Source organism: Chroicocephalus ridibundus, chromosome 5 (assembly GCF_963924245.1).
Source record: "Chroicocephalus ridibundus chromosome 5, bChrRid1.1, whole genome shotgun sequence".
In the NCBI taxonomy this organism is placed as follows: Eukaryota; Metazoa; Chordata; class Aves; order Charadriiformes; family Laridae; genus Chroicocephalus; species Chroicocephalus ridibundus.
Window position 1 is genome coordinate 70,530,078 of NC_086288.1, and position 17,117 is coordinate 70,547,194.

Here is a 17,117-nt window from a genome sequence, read left to right on the forward strand (position 1 = left end):
CTGCTTGCCAGTTTGCAGCTGAAGTTTAAGATCTTGGTGTTGATCTTTAAAGCCCTGGTTAACTAAGGACTAACTAATTACTGGTTTTTATATGGAAAATTGCCAGAACTATGTCTTACAGAGGTACGTATGTGCTTGTTTCATTACAGCATAGATAGTCATTGTATATGATCATTTGCATTGGCCAGAAATACTGCAGTCCAGATCTTCTGAATTTGATAGCACATCTGGCAAAGTATATGTTGCAGTGCATGATATACAACTTCCTGGGCCCTTTCTTTATTCTTTAAAGTTTTGAAGGTACACACATCCATAACTCAGGACACACACATCATTTAAAGACCAGAACAAAGCTGACCTTGTAGTTATTTCCAAGGAGAGCATATCCCACTCTAAAGTAAACCACGCTGCTGAAAGGCCAAAAAGTAAAGATACACGGAATTGCAAAGGGGGGAGGGGGATGATAGTTACTCATAGTACTCATTACAGCGTTAATCCCAACAGACACTTGAAGTCTTTTAGATATCTCACAGAGAACATTGTTTCATCAGACCGCATTTGGACAGATGCTAACCTACAAACAAAATAGTTGCAATAAGAAAAGACAAATTTATTAAAGGGAATTGAAATCACAAGCTTAGCTAGAGATAAACGTATGAAAGAGTTAGCAACCTCATTACAATTCTCCCAAAAGTATTTGAAGTTTTTGGCAAGCTTACAGTTATCCAAGAGCAGCAATGCACCAGGTGATAAAAGCTAGTAAGCTTTTTCTTCCTTATATAAGTTGTAATAAAAAATCTCTATATTCTATATAAAGAGTAATGACTTTTAAGAATCTTTTAGACTCCAGCTAATACATCTTTTATGTCAGAAGCTTAATGGTTTCCTTGCCAAGCTATGCCCATGCGCCCATATGAAACAGCAATGGTGGAATAGGCAAACTGATGAAAACCAGATTCTTGCCATCGAATTTAGAGAAAATCCACCATGTGTTTGTCTTGTAAGTCACTAATTTTGCCATGTCAACTGCAAATTTAATTTCAAATTTCTGCTGGACAAGAAAACCTGAATGGCTCTAATGACTATTTCAACCAGTGAAAAAAAAAAAAAGCATTTTTTTAACGAGGACTGCATTGACAAAGTTTTAGGGCAGCTTTTTTCACTTTTTTTCTTTAATTTTGAGAGAAAATATAGGCATAGGTGAGATAAAGAAACAGAAGCTACTGGTGGAAGAGGAAACACTCTCAAGCATGAACTCAAGCACCAGCAAAATTAATAGTTACCATATCAGTCTACTCTTGTTTGCATTTGCACAAAAAAACCCCACAGCTGAGTGGCTAAACTCCCGGCCTGGGGTTTAGGAGACCACTGTTTATATTCTTGTATGGCAATCTGAAAAATCAAAACCATTTTTCCTTCAGGAGAAAATAATGTTTCAACAATGTTTTGAATATTATTTTTTTTGAGGACAAGAATACCCCTAAAGATCTACCATGGGTCTATTGCTATTCCTCCTTACATGGGTCTATTCCAACTTTTATGAGTAATTACACATAAATTGAGCTAGAAGACAAAGTGATTTATTAGATCACTGCTTGAGACACTGGGGATCAGGGAGATGCAAGCCTATGGTCTGACTTGGAATGCAGTTACGGGATACCTTAACTTCAGTAGAAGAAAAATGTCTTTAGTACGAGCTGCACAAGGCAGAGAAAGAGAGGCAGGGAATTTCTTTTTTCCGTGCCACATGTGACATATCCCATCCAGCTATCCCCACAGTGGTTCTCATATTGCTCTTTTCTACCAAACAGAAAGCTGGGCCAGACTAGTGTTCTGTAGATTCTAGTAGTGGCAGAACACCAAATACAAAGTAAGAGATGCTGAGTAGAAACAAAGAGATTTATTTCATGTATAAATTAAGCATAGTTAAATGACAATAGGATAACCTCTAGGCTGAGCAGGGCATTGCAAAGAAATTAAATTGCTCAAAGATGTGCATGAAACATGAAAACACCCAAGAGTCTTCTGCATAGTAAGAATATTTGTTATTTAGGAAAAGAGTAAAAGATGCAAACAAGAAAATATAAATGCTATGCTTTTGAAATGCTTAAGAAGTCCTCTGATACAGTGACTCACTTTTGTGAAGGCACTTTTCTACTTCATTCTTCTAAGCAACTGTTTAGGGCTTGGGGGCTTTTTCACCCTCCCACATATTTGTGCAAGTGCAGGGAGGAGCTAAACAGGAACCACATCCACGTTCATTTGGGATGCATGCCTTTTCCTAGCGCTCTGTCAAGCACATTCAGAATAACCCAGAGGTGGAAAAAACATGTACCTTATTTCTATCCTTTACTCAGTTCTTTTCCCAATGAAAGATGTAGAGGTTCGGTGCTCTCCCTGGACTCCCCAGCATAGCCTGGAGTTGCACAGCCAGGCAGTTCTTCAGATGAAAGCCTCTGCGGACCACCTCTTCTACCACCAGTGCCATCTCCTACTAACACATGCGGGTGCTTCAGTCTCCTTCTCCACAGCTGCCACTTCCCCTCCTCTCAGAGCAGATGAGGCCTGTGCCTATAGAGGGGTTACTAGACTGTCTGCTAGGAGAGAAGTATGAGAGACTTGGCACAGAAAAAAAGGGATATTAAATATACGTATGCATAAACATCAGTGAGTGGAAGAAGCAAAATCAGATACTAATACCTCCTGTCCCAGTGCATATTCCATTAGTTTACAGGATGTTTTTCTAGGAAGAATGTCAACCCTTGCTCGCTCTCCTTCCTGTCTCCCCCAATCAGCAGTATTACAAAACAGGGAGTCTGCTTCATTTGAAATGAAAACATCCCGCTCAATCTCATACACTTGAGATCTCTCCTGCTTAGTCTCCCACTTTACTGACTAACTGCAGCCTACTTTTGTTTCAAAAAGTACCAATAAAATTGTACTGATATTTATCTTGGAACAACATCCTTTATTCTTTAAGATAATTACTATTTAGTACATGGTTCTTTTTCTGTTAAGCATTGATTGACAGATGAACAGAATATTACTGCATATACTTCTAAATTCCATAAATATACACTACTGAATTTATTGGTTCACCTAAGACCCCCTTCCTGATGTTTTCACTATCAGAAAACTCTCCAATGAACCATCCTAGTGACTTAGGACCGTGGCCCATGCCTTCAGAAAATATTTAAACATGAACTCACACAAACTCAAGTCCCTCAACAGGAAAAACGTGTTCCTTCACTTGATTTCCAACTGAGAGGTAACACAGGATACATTTAACTCAGAAGGTGACCTTTGGCAGGGGCCAGCATTATATGTTCAAGAAAAATTCTAAGAATTTAGGGAAAATGTAAGGAACAACCACCTAGGAGTATAACAGGATTTCTGGCAACCTAAAATCTTGAGCCTTCACAAGTCAGAGGTTGCAACTGGACTACTGTGATTAAAAGCCCCCAACAGAACAGCCTCTCATGAAGTTCTCAAAGCATTTGCATACTTCCTTGTTTTCCCGTCGTTCTGTGGCAATGAGTTCCATGATGTAGCTATGTCTCCTTTTTTATTTTAATTTACTGATAATAAATAAAATTTTGAAAAAAGGGGGCACCTACTGATATAATGAAAAGCAGTGAGTAACTGTTCCCTGTTCCATTTCTCCAGGACACTCAAAATGGTATGGATACCTACCACAACCACTTACACCTCAGCCAGCTATTTTCCAGGAGGAAAACAGCGTCTTCCTCCTATTTAGTGCCTCCTCACATCTAAGCCATTCCATGTCTCTACTGGTCTGGTTGCCTGATGTTTGCCTTTTCCAATTCTACTATTATCTTTCTGAACTTATATGCTGATGTACTGAGATCTTCTGTTTTGTTCTTCGCAGATCTCATGATGATTCCTAACACTTTGTTTGCCTTCTTGACAGTCAAAGAGCCAGAATGCTGTTTGCAGCAAATTGTCAGGTCTTTTTTTCTGGTGGCAAAGCTATCTGAGAGTCCAGCATTGTATTACACAGAGTTAGGGGTGATCCCCACTCTCCAGCATTCTTTTGCACCTACTGGCACAAAGTCATGTAAACATTTTATCAGACACTCTCTCCACTATGAGACCTTTATGTGATTCCTAGCTATTCATTTTAGACAGATAATTCTGTATTAGCAGAAACGTTACTTGACTATTCACTGCTTTCCCAGATCAGATAACTCTGTAAGACTCCATCAGTAACCTTCTTCACTGTGGAGCCTAACCATTCATTCTCATTTTTCCTTCTGTCTTTTAATGAGTAATTAGTCTGTGAGAAGAGTCTCTTTAAGACTTCTCAGTGAGGGCTCTTGTTAACAGCATTTTGAAAAGCCAAGTATGTTGTATTAACCAGAATTTTCAGTGACTCCTTCGAAGAACTTTCTAATAGATTTGTGAGGCATTGCTTTCCCTTGTAAAATGAAAGTAAACTTCTTCATCTCTTCCTTATTGCATCATGCATTTCCATTTACCCACTAATCTATTCTTTAATAGAATTTCTGCCAAAGAACTTCTTTCCGCTTCAAGGACTTTTTATATAATTGATGTCATATGTGCCAAATTTCATTCCTCTCCAGTTAGTAACTCAGCAATATTTTACTTGTGTTATTTTAAAGTCTTGAGTGAATATCATATGGTCACAATGTTTATAATTTCTCTTATTAATGGGTTCTAATGTCTTTTATTGAAGCTGTGGTACACCAGTAAAGCAAATTCAGCGCTAGGGATACTGAAACCACGGCCAAAAACATTACGGACACATGAGTGCCAGTTCAAATGCGTTTAGAGAATTTTGTCTGGTTGGTTTTGCACTGTCAGTCTCTATGTTGTATGACGTATCATTTGTCTTTTAACACCCTGCGTAAAACCGGCATAAAGTCCAAGTTATGCATGCTTACTGTATCAACAGAAATGCATTCACTTCCCGCATTGAACAAGATGAAACTTGTACTGATGGATGATCTGCTAGTGTGCACTGATGATGACAGAACACCAGCCTCACTTTTCATTTGGAGATTAATTTCCTTATAAGATATGCCTAAAAAGCTCAAACCTCCATGTTAGATGGGTTCAAAAGTCATTATATAAATTCATGGGAGAACGCTCATCAGGACTCACTGCAGATCACTGGAATCTGCTACCATATAATGTTGAAGTGTCTATTTATGCTATCCCTAGTTTATTCTTCTTTAGGCATATGCTAATGGTCACAGCTCTGTCCAGACAGTAAGCAAGAGAGACTTAATTTGATCTACTACCACCATTCCCATGTGGTCGTTAAGTTTTACTGGTCCAGAAAAAAAAAAAATAAACCCACTTTTTACTCTAAAAGGCTATTCTGGTCTCACTATTCTAAAATTTACTTATATCTCATGTCCCAGTTATTCCCCATCTCCCTCTGCATCAGAATATGTAAGAACTTCCTGTGGACATCAGACCGTGTTCTCTGTTACCTTAGAGTTCTCTCCAAGATGCAAAGGTTCGTGGGAAAGGAGAGATCAAAGAGACTGAGAACAAGTGCAAGGAGTTAATTTGCAAAGGCCAGGACAAATGAGGTAGTGAGGAGCCCTGTGAACTCAAAATCCCCTGCTTTGTAGTCCTCCATGCCTCGGACAGCCATGGGTACACATAGTTACTCTGAGACCAAATTCTTCTGGTCTGGATCCCCAATATATGTATACATTTTCTATGTATCTACACACAGAATTAAGGCAACGTCCACAGGAATACAGATAAGCAAAACACCTCAAAATGGAATTCACGACTGAGAGGTTATTGATTAGTAACATACCAGCTCCTGATGTATCTGATAGGGGAAGAAAAATGTAACCTGAAATATCTCAGTTTGGAATGGGGTATCTTTAGTTGTTTTGTTTTTTAAAGAAACCTGTGGTATTTCAAATTTGTCTTTGAAAATCTTCTGTCCTTTTCTCTTTACAGAGAAGAAACCACCTCACAGTAGAATCCCAAGTAGTCATGCCTACTGAATATACACACTGTTGGAATGACACAATAGAGCACATACTTATATTTCTTCACAGACTACAAGTGCCTTTCTATATGATATCAAACACCAAATAATTGAAACTTTAGAAATACAGACCTAAGGTTGTCCTGAGCCACTGTAGCACTGTCCCTGCGGCAGCATTCTACGAGGGAAAGATATCACCTCCCATACACACACACACACACACATTTTATCCATCTCAAAAGAGTTCATTCCAACATGATATGAAAAGGGAAAAAAGTTTTACACTGGTTTCAACTATATTTCATGGAATTCCAGGTATCTCAAATATGATGATTAGGCAGATGAATACAAATACAAACACAGAATCTTACATAGTATATCTATACTGTATCTACCCAATTACTAAGACTGCAATGCAAAGACACCATCTTCTAAAATAGGATCAGTTACACCCCATAACACATCAAAGACCTAGTTAAGAAAAACAGGTGGTATATTGCCCTACAGTTTTGCTCAACATTAATCATACGGCCACTAACATGAGGTGTCCTTTGCTACAGTAATTACTGAAAATCCTATGGGTTTGAAGTATCTGCAGTGTAGCACGCTGTGCTTTTATGCTGTACCTTGGTGCAGTGATAATTAACAAAGTTACCAAAAGAAGTAAATAAATGAATCACTAATAGGATACAAGCGTGCATTAATATACATTTGTTCTGAATTGGGGGGCAAGGGGAGAAAATAAAAGATAAATCTGTTTAAGAAAATTCATTTAGCAAACAGAACCTTCAGAAAGCCTGCACCATTTAAATGGCCTGTGGAGTCACTACAGTCTAGGGGACAGAAGAAAATACTGACAAATCACTGACACTCAGTAAGTTATTATATTTGAATGCTAATTTATGAGTGAGAAAATAAGCTACCACTGAAATGTCCTCAAAAGGAATCTCTTTTCTGTACCAGGTTTTAAAGAAAAGAAACTCTTATTCGAAGGTTTTCCCTACTTTTAATTCACTCCAGAAAGAACAAGAAAAAGACATAAACAGAGATGTTTCCCAACTTTTATCTGCCTGTTTGAAGATGAGGGTGGAGGGGGACAAACTCCTGAAGGAAGAATGCTTAAAAAAAAAAACAAGCAGAGCAAAAAATTTCAGATAACTAATATCATATCTCACAACTTAACCAAGTACAGAATCCAGCAGAGACACACAGACCCGCTCTTCAAAATAACATACAGTTCAGTGGCCTTTCAGAAGTGATGTCACTGACACATGTCACTGTCAGATACTCTTCATTTTCATTTTATAGAAATTTTAAAAATACACTTAATAGACCATGCGACTTTCAGGTCACTGACTATCTCCTTTCATCTATTTCAGATCTCTCTATGACCCAGAATACGTTTTGCTTTGTGCTCTGGTGGGATCAAGAGCAAAGGAATGATATGCAGTTCAAGAGAAACAAATTCATTTTAATATGATACCCTAGTGTTGCAGTTGTTAGCAAAACAGTATCAGGAAACCTTTCACTACTACTGACATGATGAATCAATAAAATTACCATGGCACTAGTGTAATGCACCTACTTTCATAGTCAAACAAAAAAAAACATGATCACAGTTAATTATTATTCTCTCTAGACATTTTTATTATAGTTCTCAGAAACTTCACTGGAACTTTATTGCTACATAGAGAAACTGCTTCAAATTTGAGAAAAATTTATCCACTAACACAGAAGAAGTGGTAACTGTAATTATCTCCCCAAGATCAGGAAGGTACTTGCCACTTACATAATTTTAAAAAAACACAGAAAATTCAAACTGAATACGGCATGTAATAACTCATGTTCAGTCTTCGTAAGCATGCATGATTATCACCAGTTGAAGAACATATTGTAAGTATCCATACCTGAAAGAATTTACTGCACCTTTCTCAAATGAGGTCAATCAAATATTATCCTAAGAAACCACTTGCTTGCAACACGGAATGTACATGACAAAATAAATTATCAAAAGGAGCACATTCCTCAAACTCATGGGAACACATTAGGAAGAATGTCAACAGCATGTTCTATACTTTTTGAGTCAGAAGTATGGAGCCAAATAAAATGTAAACTTACTTTTTTTCTGATCCAGTTTTTGTGACACAGATGGGCGGGTAGAACTTAATACTGGCAGAGTGGTCATCCCTTCTGTGTTGTTAAAGGATGCATCTGTAGACCACAAACTCGGCTCCTCTGCAGTGGCAAGCAGCTGGGTGCTGTCTTCAGAGCCCTCCGCCAAACCAGCATCATATGTAGGATGAGGATTGAGCACTGTGGCTTGAGTTGCAAGAGCAAATGCATTTTCCTGGAAAGTCTCTCTAAATATATTTGAGTTCTTGTTCATTTGGTCAATGTGGGATAAAGATGTCGTGGTCCAGGAAGAGGGCCGTGTGCTGAGATCCACTGTAGGACCAGTCTTGGAACTGTTTTCGACCATGTTTGGCAAAAGAACACCAGATGTTTCAATGTCACCATTAACTGTGAGGACCTCACTTCCATTTGAATAAAAGCATGTTTTTTCTAACACCCCTGGAAGAAAGGAAAAAAAGGACCAAAATTACCATCACCTGGAGGATAAGAGTCACCAATTTGTTTTGGAAGGTTAATAAAAGTTTAGACTAGATGACCTTTTTAAGGTCCCTTCCAACCCAAACTATTCTATAATTCTAAATATAATGGCACAGATTAAAAAAGTAACATTTATTTAAAAGTTAAAATCAAAGAGAACTAAAGTTAAGAATTTAATGTAGCAACAAAATAACAGTAGCACATCAAAACAAAAGCTGTAACTACTGCAGGATAAATGGAGAAATAAATTTAAAATGGAAAGAGGTACTGTTTTCTCTAAATAGGATTATGTAATTTAACTACCACTGCTAAATACAGGTCCATGAGTTCTTTGTCATTCTTCTCTGATACTGGACTTTAAATATATTGTCATATCACAAATTTTAGGCACTTACTGTATTTTTTTTTGTTCATTTATTATATCATAGACAAACACAGACTTTCCTTAGTTGTATGTGTTGAACAGTTGCAAGTAATGATAGTTCACAAATCAAACCAGCTACGTAACACTAAGGAGATGCATCCTATAAGCATCAGGGAATTCAAACTAAATAGTAAGAGAATCTATTTTTAACCTGTGAGTATTACTGAGATATTTAGTTAATGCAAATAATAAAGGAGGCATCTCAACCATGTATAGGACATATACCTTAGTTATCTATAATAAAAACTACAAATGCTAACTCAATTTTTTTAACCAAATATATTAGAGTCATATTTAATGCTAGAAGAAAAGCACAACTCTGTATCACAATATAAGAAATTTTCGGTAAATAGCAAAAGCAATTTTTGCCACTAGCTATTCACGTAAAAGGGTTTAAGAATCATAATAAATATAGTTCAGCTAGACTTGATTACAAATAATTAAAACTAATCCCTCAAAACATAAAATCCCCCCACTGTTTTTAAAATACCCTGGCAATAATTAGTCATTTTAGTAGCTTTTCATGTTGTCTGCTCCTAACAGTGATATTTAAGCACTCCCCTCACATTGTTTCAAGACAATAAATTAAAAACAAGGGAGTGAAGAATATTTATCCTTTCAACAATAGGACACAAATACAACAGCCTTTCCTTAGGCAAAATTGAAAGAAAAGGCCAAAAACATGGCGTCTTCCAGCTGGGGTCTATATGGAAAGGTAAGTGTTTTCTCCTTATCCTTTCAGCTCCTTTTCTTCTCTCTCACCCTTACTGCTAGCTACAGGCCCTCAAGCCAAAAAGATGGTCACACCTGAAGCACATTACTGAGAATTCATCTCCTGTTGTTCTCTACAAACCCTCTGAACTCAAGGCAAATCACACAGATTTTTCTTTCCACTCTGATGTGTGGAAAAAAAAAATCATGTTTTTCCTAGGCTTTCATATTGATTTGATCCTTCATTAGCTGTTTGGTACGGATGACTTTTGAGTCCCCACAACACCCACCACCATAACTCCTGAGTTTTGTTTTCAGTTTGGTTATTGCGTTTACCAAAATGTTTGGTTGCGTGATCACCTCTCAGCCAGGCATCGTTCACCCATCACCACTCCAGGCACTCTCCCTCGCCAAACCCACTGCTCTGCCAGCTCCAGGCACCACACACAGCCTGTGCTCACTCAGGTATCCTGAGACCCTTCCCACTGTTGTTACTGAATCCCTCTTCTCACCCCTTTGTGCACTCTGTATCGAGACTAAATCAGTTCACTGGTCTGAAGTTCAAGGACTGGGCAGGAGGAAATTTTTATTAATCACAGCTACGAACAACTAACGATGCCAGAAGAACCCAACTTCCAGTTACAATCTGAAGTGACTTTGGGTTAGCAAGCTTTATAGATAAGAAGAGAACTAGCATTTTATTTTTCATTGGGTAACCTTTAACTATAGCAATTGGAACCAGCAAGAAAAACTTGTGAGATTCCTGAAATATAATGGAGTCCAGTGAAACAGTTACCATTTGAGATTTACCATATACTTATTTATCCAGCCTGGGTTGTTTTGGCTCCATTGTCATTAACTGTAAGTAAATCTTTGTGTCTAACTTCTACTGGAAGAGCCCAGGGGAACTATAAAGTTCTATAAAGTATAAAGAAAAAGTTCTATAAACTATAAAGTAAAAGTTCTATAAACTATAAAGTAAAAAAAAAAACACACATGTTAAGGTTTCTGTTTTTCCACCAGCAAATGTTTGTAATTCATTGAGATTTGGAGGAATTTACTGCATGTATTTTATAGAACCAACTAAAAATCTTCCCCCTGCAAATTATTTCAGCAGCAATTTTTTTTTTTCACTTGAGTCCTCTGGTCAGGCCAAATGGGAAAAATGAATGTGCTGTTTTCACAAATAGGGACCAGTAGTAATATGTTTTGCTAAAATTTAAGAAATTGTGACTGATCATGCTCAGAAATTGTGCTCACTCATACGTAGCTTTACTTCGATGCTTTGATTCCAAATAAAGCTTTAAAACTCCATGATTCAGAAGCCTACTTTGTTTCAAGTTTGAAACTTCAGTAGTTTTTTCTGTGGTTTTCGAAAAGTTAAAACGAGCTTTTTTCCTCCTTTGGAAAAGTGCATGTTTTTTTTCTGTAACTCAAGAATAGCTGAGGGGATTTTTTTCACATTCTCTCTCCTCCTCCTCCTTAGGCTCTTCTTCTCTTCTCCTCCACTCAACACAAAAATAGAAAAAGCCTAGAAAACATTGGTCCCAAGAGCTATGAATAATGATTTAAAATTAAAGTAAAAATGATTAGCTATTTATACATCACTCAGCAGAACAGCAGGTAATACATTACAAGACAGGTAAACTCTTGAAAGAAGTTTAAAAAAAAACCTTTGGTTTAATACAGTGGGCCAATAAATACTGGTAAGGAAAATCTTGAAATTACCCGCTGGGTTCTATCCTCTCCACACTAAGCCTTATTTCATTCTTTTTCTGGAACTATAAATAATATCTATGTCTATCACTACCCATAAGAACATTTACTTCTTTCACTGAGATCCCCAAATGCTTGTTTGCTTCTTCAACCCATCTTTCCAACACTAACATTTTTTCTTCTATTTTCACAGTTTCCTAGTGATAGCTCCCTTTCTCCTCTTCACAAGTGTACCACACAATGAATCTCATCTACACAAAAGACCTTCCCAATTGTATCACCTCAATTGTTCTACTGACAATGAGTAGTATTAAAATTCTTTTTAACAGTTTTTTGCCCCACAAAATAACACGAGCCTGGGCTCTGGTGCATATGCCCTTGAGAGAGGCAGGCATAGACCTCTGTTAGGCATTCTGCACTGGCTAGCTCTAGATGGCAACTCTGCTTCCACTGAGTATGTGAGGGTTTTGGATTACCTTCCCTAATCACCTTGTTCCCTCCCCACATTTTCCTCCTATCCTCTCATCTTCCCAATGCATGGTAGGCAATTCAAACACACAACTCCAGGCTATAGAGGCCACTAGCTGAGTTAGGCTTCCATTTGCTTTGATTCTCATCCTTTTCCTTCCCTAAAAATGCTACTGTATATCTTCAATCTTAAATTAAACTAGAAAAATACCGGAGATTTTTCTAGCATCTAAATCCCTGAAGGAACTATGTAAATTTTAAGATACCTAAGAAAACGGAGTGATGCTTTAAAACAATCCATTCCTTTGTAATCTCTTCAGTAATGAGAACTGACTTACTCTCTGTCATTGTCTGCTAACAGCCATACAACACATACAGAATATGCATGTTATTCATGTATACCGCACTCTGTATCCAACTATTCTTCTTATGTGAGTTCATACAGAGCTGTAGACAGTAAATCATAGAGCTGTAGACAGTAAATCATAAGACAGATAGTTAATTAGTGAGAAACAGCTGTCAACATTTTGGATTTGCATCTCCAGCTACAGCTGGGCACGTCCAGATGACAGAAATATACAGCATGCTGGCCTTCCTTGTGTTTGGTACAACATGGAACTGGCACCAAGCTCATTCGGTTCAAAGTGATGCCTTGCCAACAGTTCTACTGATCATTTTCCAGTTCCTGTTCACTATTGGGGAATTAATGTTTCATTTAAAGATCTGAAATGGACAATTATGAGATCTAAGAAATAGTCACATTGTTCAAGCCATTAAATTGAGATTTTGGCAGTGTATACTGTGGGTGATTTCTTGCAGTTCACAGCAGGAAATCTCAAAAAGACCAAGTTTATTTAAAAAGATAATGAAACAGAGTAAAGCAGCCTAGCAAAGTATGTGTAATGGATGAGGCAGTTAGTTACACAAGGAATAAAACACCAACTCACTACTATAACTAGCCAGCACGTAGCCACTGAGATTTCTTCTGCAGGGTCTGTCCCTGCGACTCTGCACTGAAGAAATGGGCAGGTCACTGACAATATGGAGGTCCCATAGCATACCAAACCATTGCATATCAGTTGAGCTGCAGTAATAGACTTTATCCTGCTCCTCCTGGGAAGTAAAGACACTACCTTAAACTGCTTACCAGCTGCCCAAGGGGCCAAAAAGGAGGTCAGCTGTAATTATTTTTTTAACTTTTTTGCAACTTAACAGGTGGCTTATGAAAATAATGGATCAATTCCCAAATAAAACGGAACTCAAAGTAGATTTTGTGGAAGGCATCTTTTAAAGAAGCTGCAGAACAAGTCTGGGCTCCTAAGGTCCTGTGCAGAAAGGACAGATTTCTGTGCAGAAAGGAGAGATTTTCCCTATCATCAACTTCTGGCTCTCAGGCAACAAAGTCTTGGCAAAAATATCAGGATCATACTAAAGGGCTGGAGGGGAAAACAGTAGCTACCTTTCATATTAACAGCTGTTGTTGCCTGAAAGTTCCTAGTTACAGTCATAAAACTGTGGTCTAATAAAAAAAAAATTATCTGGTGTCTTTCTTTTTTTCCCATCTCTTGAGCAAAATGTGTCATGTAACTAGAAATTTTTATTTATAAAGCTTTTCTTAACCTAAGAAATGAAATGTAACATACACATAATGACTCTATTGCAATTCAGAATCCAATCCTGAACTCTGTGCCTGTCTTAAACACTCACTTAGCACTGGATAATAAATAAAGCTCTATGGGCTCCTTGGGAATCAATTACGCCACAACAGAATCCATGCTTCAGTCACTGTGACCTTCTGTCCAGTATTATTCTCTAGATCACAAGAACAATTCCCCACTGACCTCAGTGATGTCTCACAGCAGACATTCTGACCTGGAGCTATATTCACAGCATCTTTTTTTTCCCCAACATACCAGGTGTATCAGTAAAGAAGGCTTGCTAGACTAAATCAGTTCTTTTAGATGGTGAAATACAGGCTGCTCTGCAATACGCTCCTTTGGACATTACCCATAATATAGCCGTGTTGGCAAGATCAAATCAAAGAACAGGCAGGTCATTTAGCTGATGATTACCATCTTCCATCAGAAAATATCCCAGGACCAAATGGTTTATTTATATGTTAATTTTAAACTCCTAAATTTAGACACCTGTCTTACAGCAAATATTGCCATTGATTGGCAATGAAATTGTTTACATTTCATATTGCGTTCACAATTACAACTTTTGGATCTCCATGCTGCTAGTCACTTTAGATTTTGAAGATGTGTCATATGCCTTGAGGTTCAACATCACTTGGAGAACTACTACTTGGAGAACTAGTCCAAATGATTCGGGGATCAAGATCCTTTTACTCTAGAGTATAATTCCTGCAACTTTAACTTCCTCTGTGCAGCAAAAAGTTCCTTATGGACCAGTACAGTTGGATTTCCAAATTGATACAGGAGTCTTGACATATGCATGTTACCCTATGAATGTGGAGGATCCAACAGGCACAAAGCTAAGCCTAGCAGTTTTACTATAATGTACTTTTCCTGATGTTTACTCTGTGAAGGAGACACAGCTCCTTCTGTCTTCTCAGAAGGGGGAGGGAAAGGAGAATACAGATCCAGCAGGTAATATAATAGTGACAATCTTTGTTCAACCAGTGTCATGCAAGAACACCGACAGCATCTCTTAGGGGGACAGAATCATGCTACGGATTTCTCAAGCAACAGAACGATTTGAGAACTGCCCAGGCTGGTTCGTACTTATGAATAATGAAGGATAATAAAAATGCAGCTATTAGAGTGAGCTTTGTTTTTAAGGAGACTAAGATAAAAATACTAAAAACAACCCATCACACATAACACTTGTAAGAATTCTCACTGAGAACCAAAATTAATTTCAAAATACGTCAGAGACAAAATATAAACATTACGTGCTGATAACGTAAGGACAGCGAGAGAACCAAAACCTCAATTATTTGCATATCCATAGTGCATCTTAGAGACTTTAATTCTAATCCGCATTCCCACCAGTGTTGACAAACTAACAGATTTTTAAAATATTATTTTGCAAAATGCATGAATGCCTAACATTGTGCATAGAGGGTATGCTGCTTGCCTGAAAGGCAGGCTTATTTGATGTGGTCCTGAAGCATGACCACATGCCCAAAAATTACAACTGGACTATAAAAGTCTGACATACATGAAATCATTCTTTATGTGCGTCACAAAACTTGTTCTGAATTCTACAGAAGACAATAAACAAAGTATTAGTCGTAAATGGCTGTCAACAGGAGGTGGTAGAAGACCATCTAAGTATGAGCTGAGGATACTGCTGTGAAGGAATGGGAGGAATAGGACAACTACCATGGAATGCATTTATCCCTATAAAATAAATATAATTGATTTTCCTTTATGGAACTGTAAGTATAAAGCATTTTGTTTTCCCAGATAAATAACTGCAATAGTAAGCAATTATGGTAAAAAAAGATTTAATTTGGTATAATGCTCACCAGATGTGAAGGACTTTTTAAAACAATATTTCAAGTGGTTTAGAACATTGCCTCTCTGCAAAGAAAAGAATGAAAATGCCAGAGGTTTTTCATTCTTACAAACATGCTAATTTTCACGTTCGTAATATTTGCATACTATTCATTAGTTAACGATTTTTTTTCAGTGTAAGCAAAATGGGACACAGCATACACATTTCAACACAAGTTGAAGGTGATCTTACATCTCTCCATCTTAAAGAAAGATTTCATTGTTCACACCATGGATTCAGTTATCGTTTGTTTTTCTGGAAAGTAATGAAATTTACTGCACTACGCTAACTATAATCCCCAGAAAAATATTATGGACCAATTTTATTAGAAGGCTCTTCATGTCTATAGGGGTCAGATGAAATTGTAAGATATCATTAATTTTAGTCATGTATAATCTAGCCTTTCAAATTTATATTGCTGAGTTAGGTCTTCATGGTCAAGGTCTTGCATGTTAGGTCTTCAACAGTCCAAAGCAAGGACCATTGCTAAACCCTCCCGTCCTCCGATATAACACAGGCAATCAACAAATTATTATGGTCATGGTCTAAAGGCTAGAATTCCTTTCTAGCAACTGGTATTGCCTCTACTTCAATGAGTGAAACAACATTCATTCATTACAAAGTTTTCTTCTACTGGTTGACAAGCATGCCATATTCCTGGTGAGAGAGAGAAGAGTACACAGAGCCAGAGTGTAAGTACTTAAGAGAAGTCATAGCTAAACAACTCAGCTTGGTATTTTTTTTCTACGGACCATAAAAGACCATCTTTAGTCAAAATAAGGTGTATCTCTATTGATAATTTGCTTTGTCCTTTCTTTGTACACAGTTCTAACAAAATAACTTTTTCAAGGGCTTTGCATCTTGAATACTTTGATGGTAAACAATTTTTGAAAGGTTGATTAATGAAATATTCTGAAAACAGGCCCCCATGACACACCTTGAGTAGGACATTCTCTATTACTGCAATATAACTGTACTGCTCTATCTGTCTCCTTCCACCCATACCAACTTTTCAGTTTCTTCAACATCAGAGCTTGCAATGATGTGCAGGCAGCAAAACAGATGTAAGGAAAGTGAATTGGAAAGTTCTAAGGTGCGTGCACACTTTTTCATGTGTATCATCAGCCTCATTTAATTAAAAAATATTACAGAAGGAAAAGAGTAATTACTTAGAAATTTACCACAGGAAACAAAATATTTTCTTGCAAAATATAAATGGCATATAATATAATATAAAATATAATTTTCTGATGAGTTTGTTACCAAAGTCAAAGCAAAAAAGTTCATAAGGTTCTAAATGATACACTGGAGCTCACTATTTAGGTTTTAAGCACTAGTGAAAGATACCAGAATGTCAACCACAGAATTTAACTCCTCCATTTTGTGAAAAAATGAGAATAGAATTTCCTATATATTGAATAATTTGTGTTAGCCGGTCATGACTATCAACTCATTTCTTACATTCTAAGTCCTCATACCAATATTAGACTGTAACAGAATTCAGTTATTATTAATCTGAAATGAAAATGAGCTACTATTCTGGATATAGTGTATTCTCAACAAAAAGAACAGACTATATTATATTACACACACTTTAAAGATGCTCACAGAATTTGTTAATTTAATTCCAGTCATCAGATATATTTGTTTCTAGGCTATCAGTGC

At 37.2% G+C, this 17,117-nt stretch overlaps 1 protein-coding gene across 4 annotated transcripts in view; it reads right to left on the bottom strand.

The window, feature by feature from the left end:
* CORIN (corin, serine peptidase) overlaps positions 1 to 17,117 on the bottom strand; it is a 143,496-nt gene that overhangs the window by 106,572 nt on the left and 19,807 nt on the right. For all 4 annotated transcript variants that reach the window (XM_063336964.1, XM_063336960.1, XM_063336962.1 and 1 more), the window contains one exon: positions 8,117 to 8,569. In XM_063336964.1, the coding sequence (XP_063193034.1) occupies positions 8,117 to 8,569 (453 nt within the window). The remainder of the gene's footprint in view (positions 1 to 8,116; positions 8,570 to 17,117) is intronic.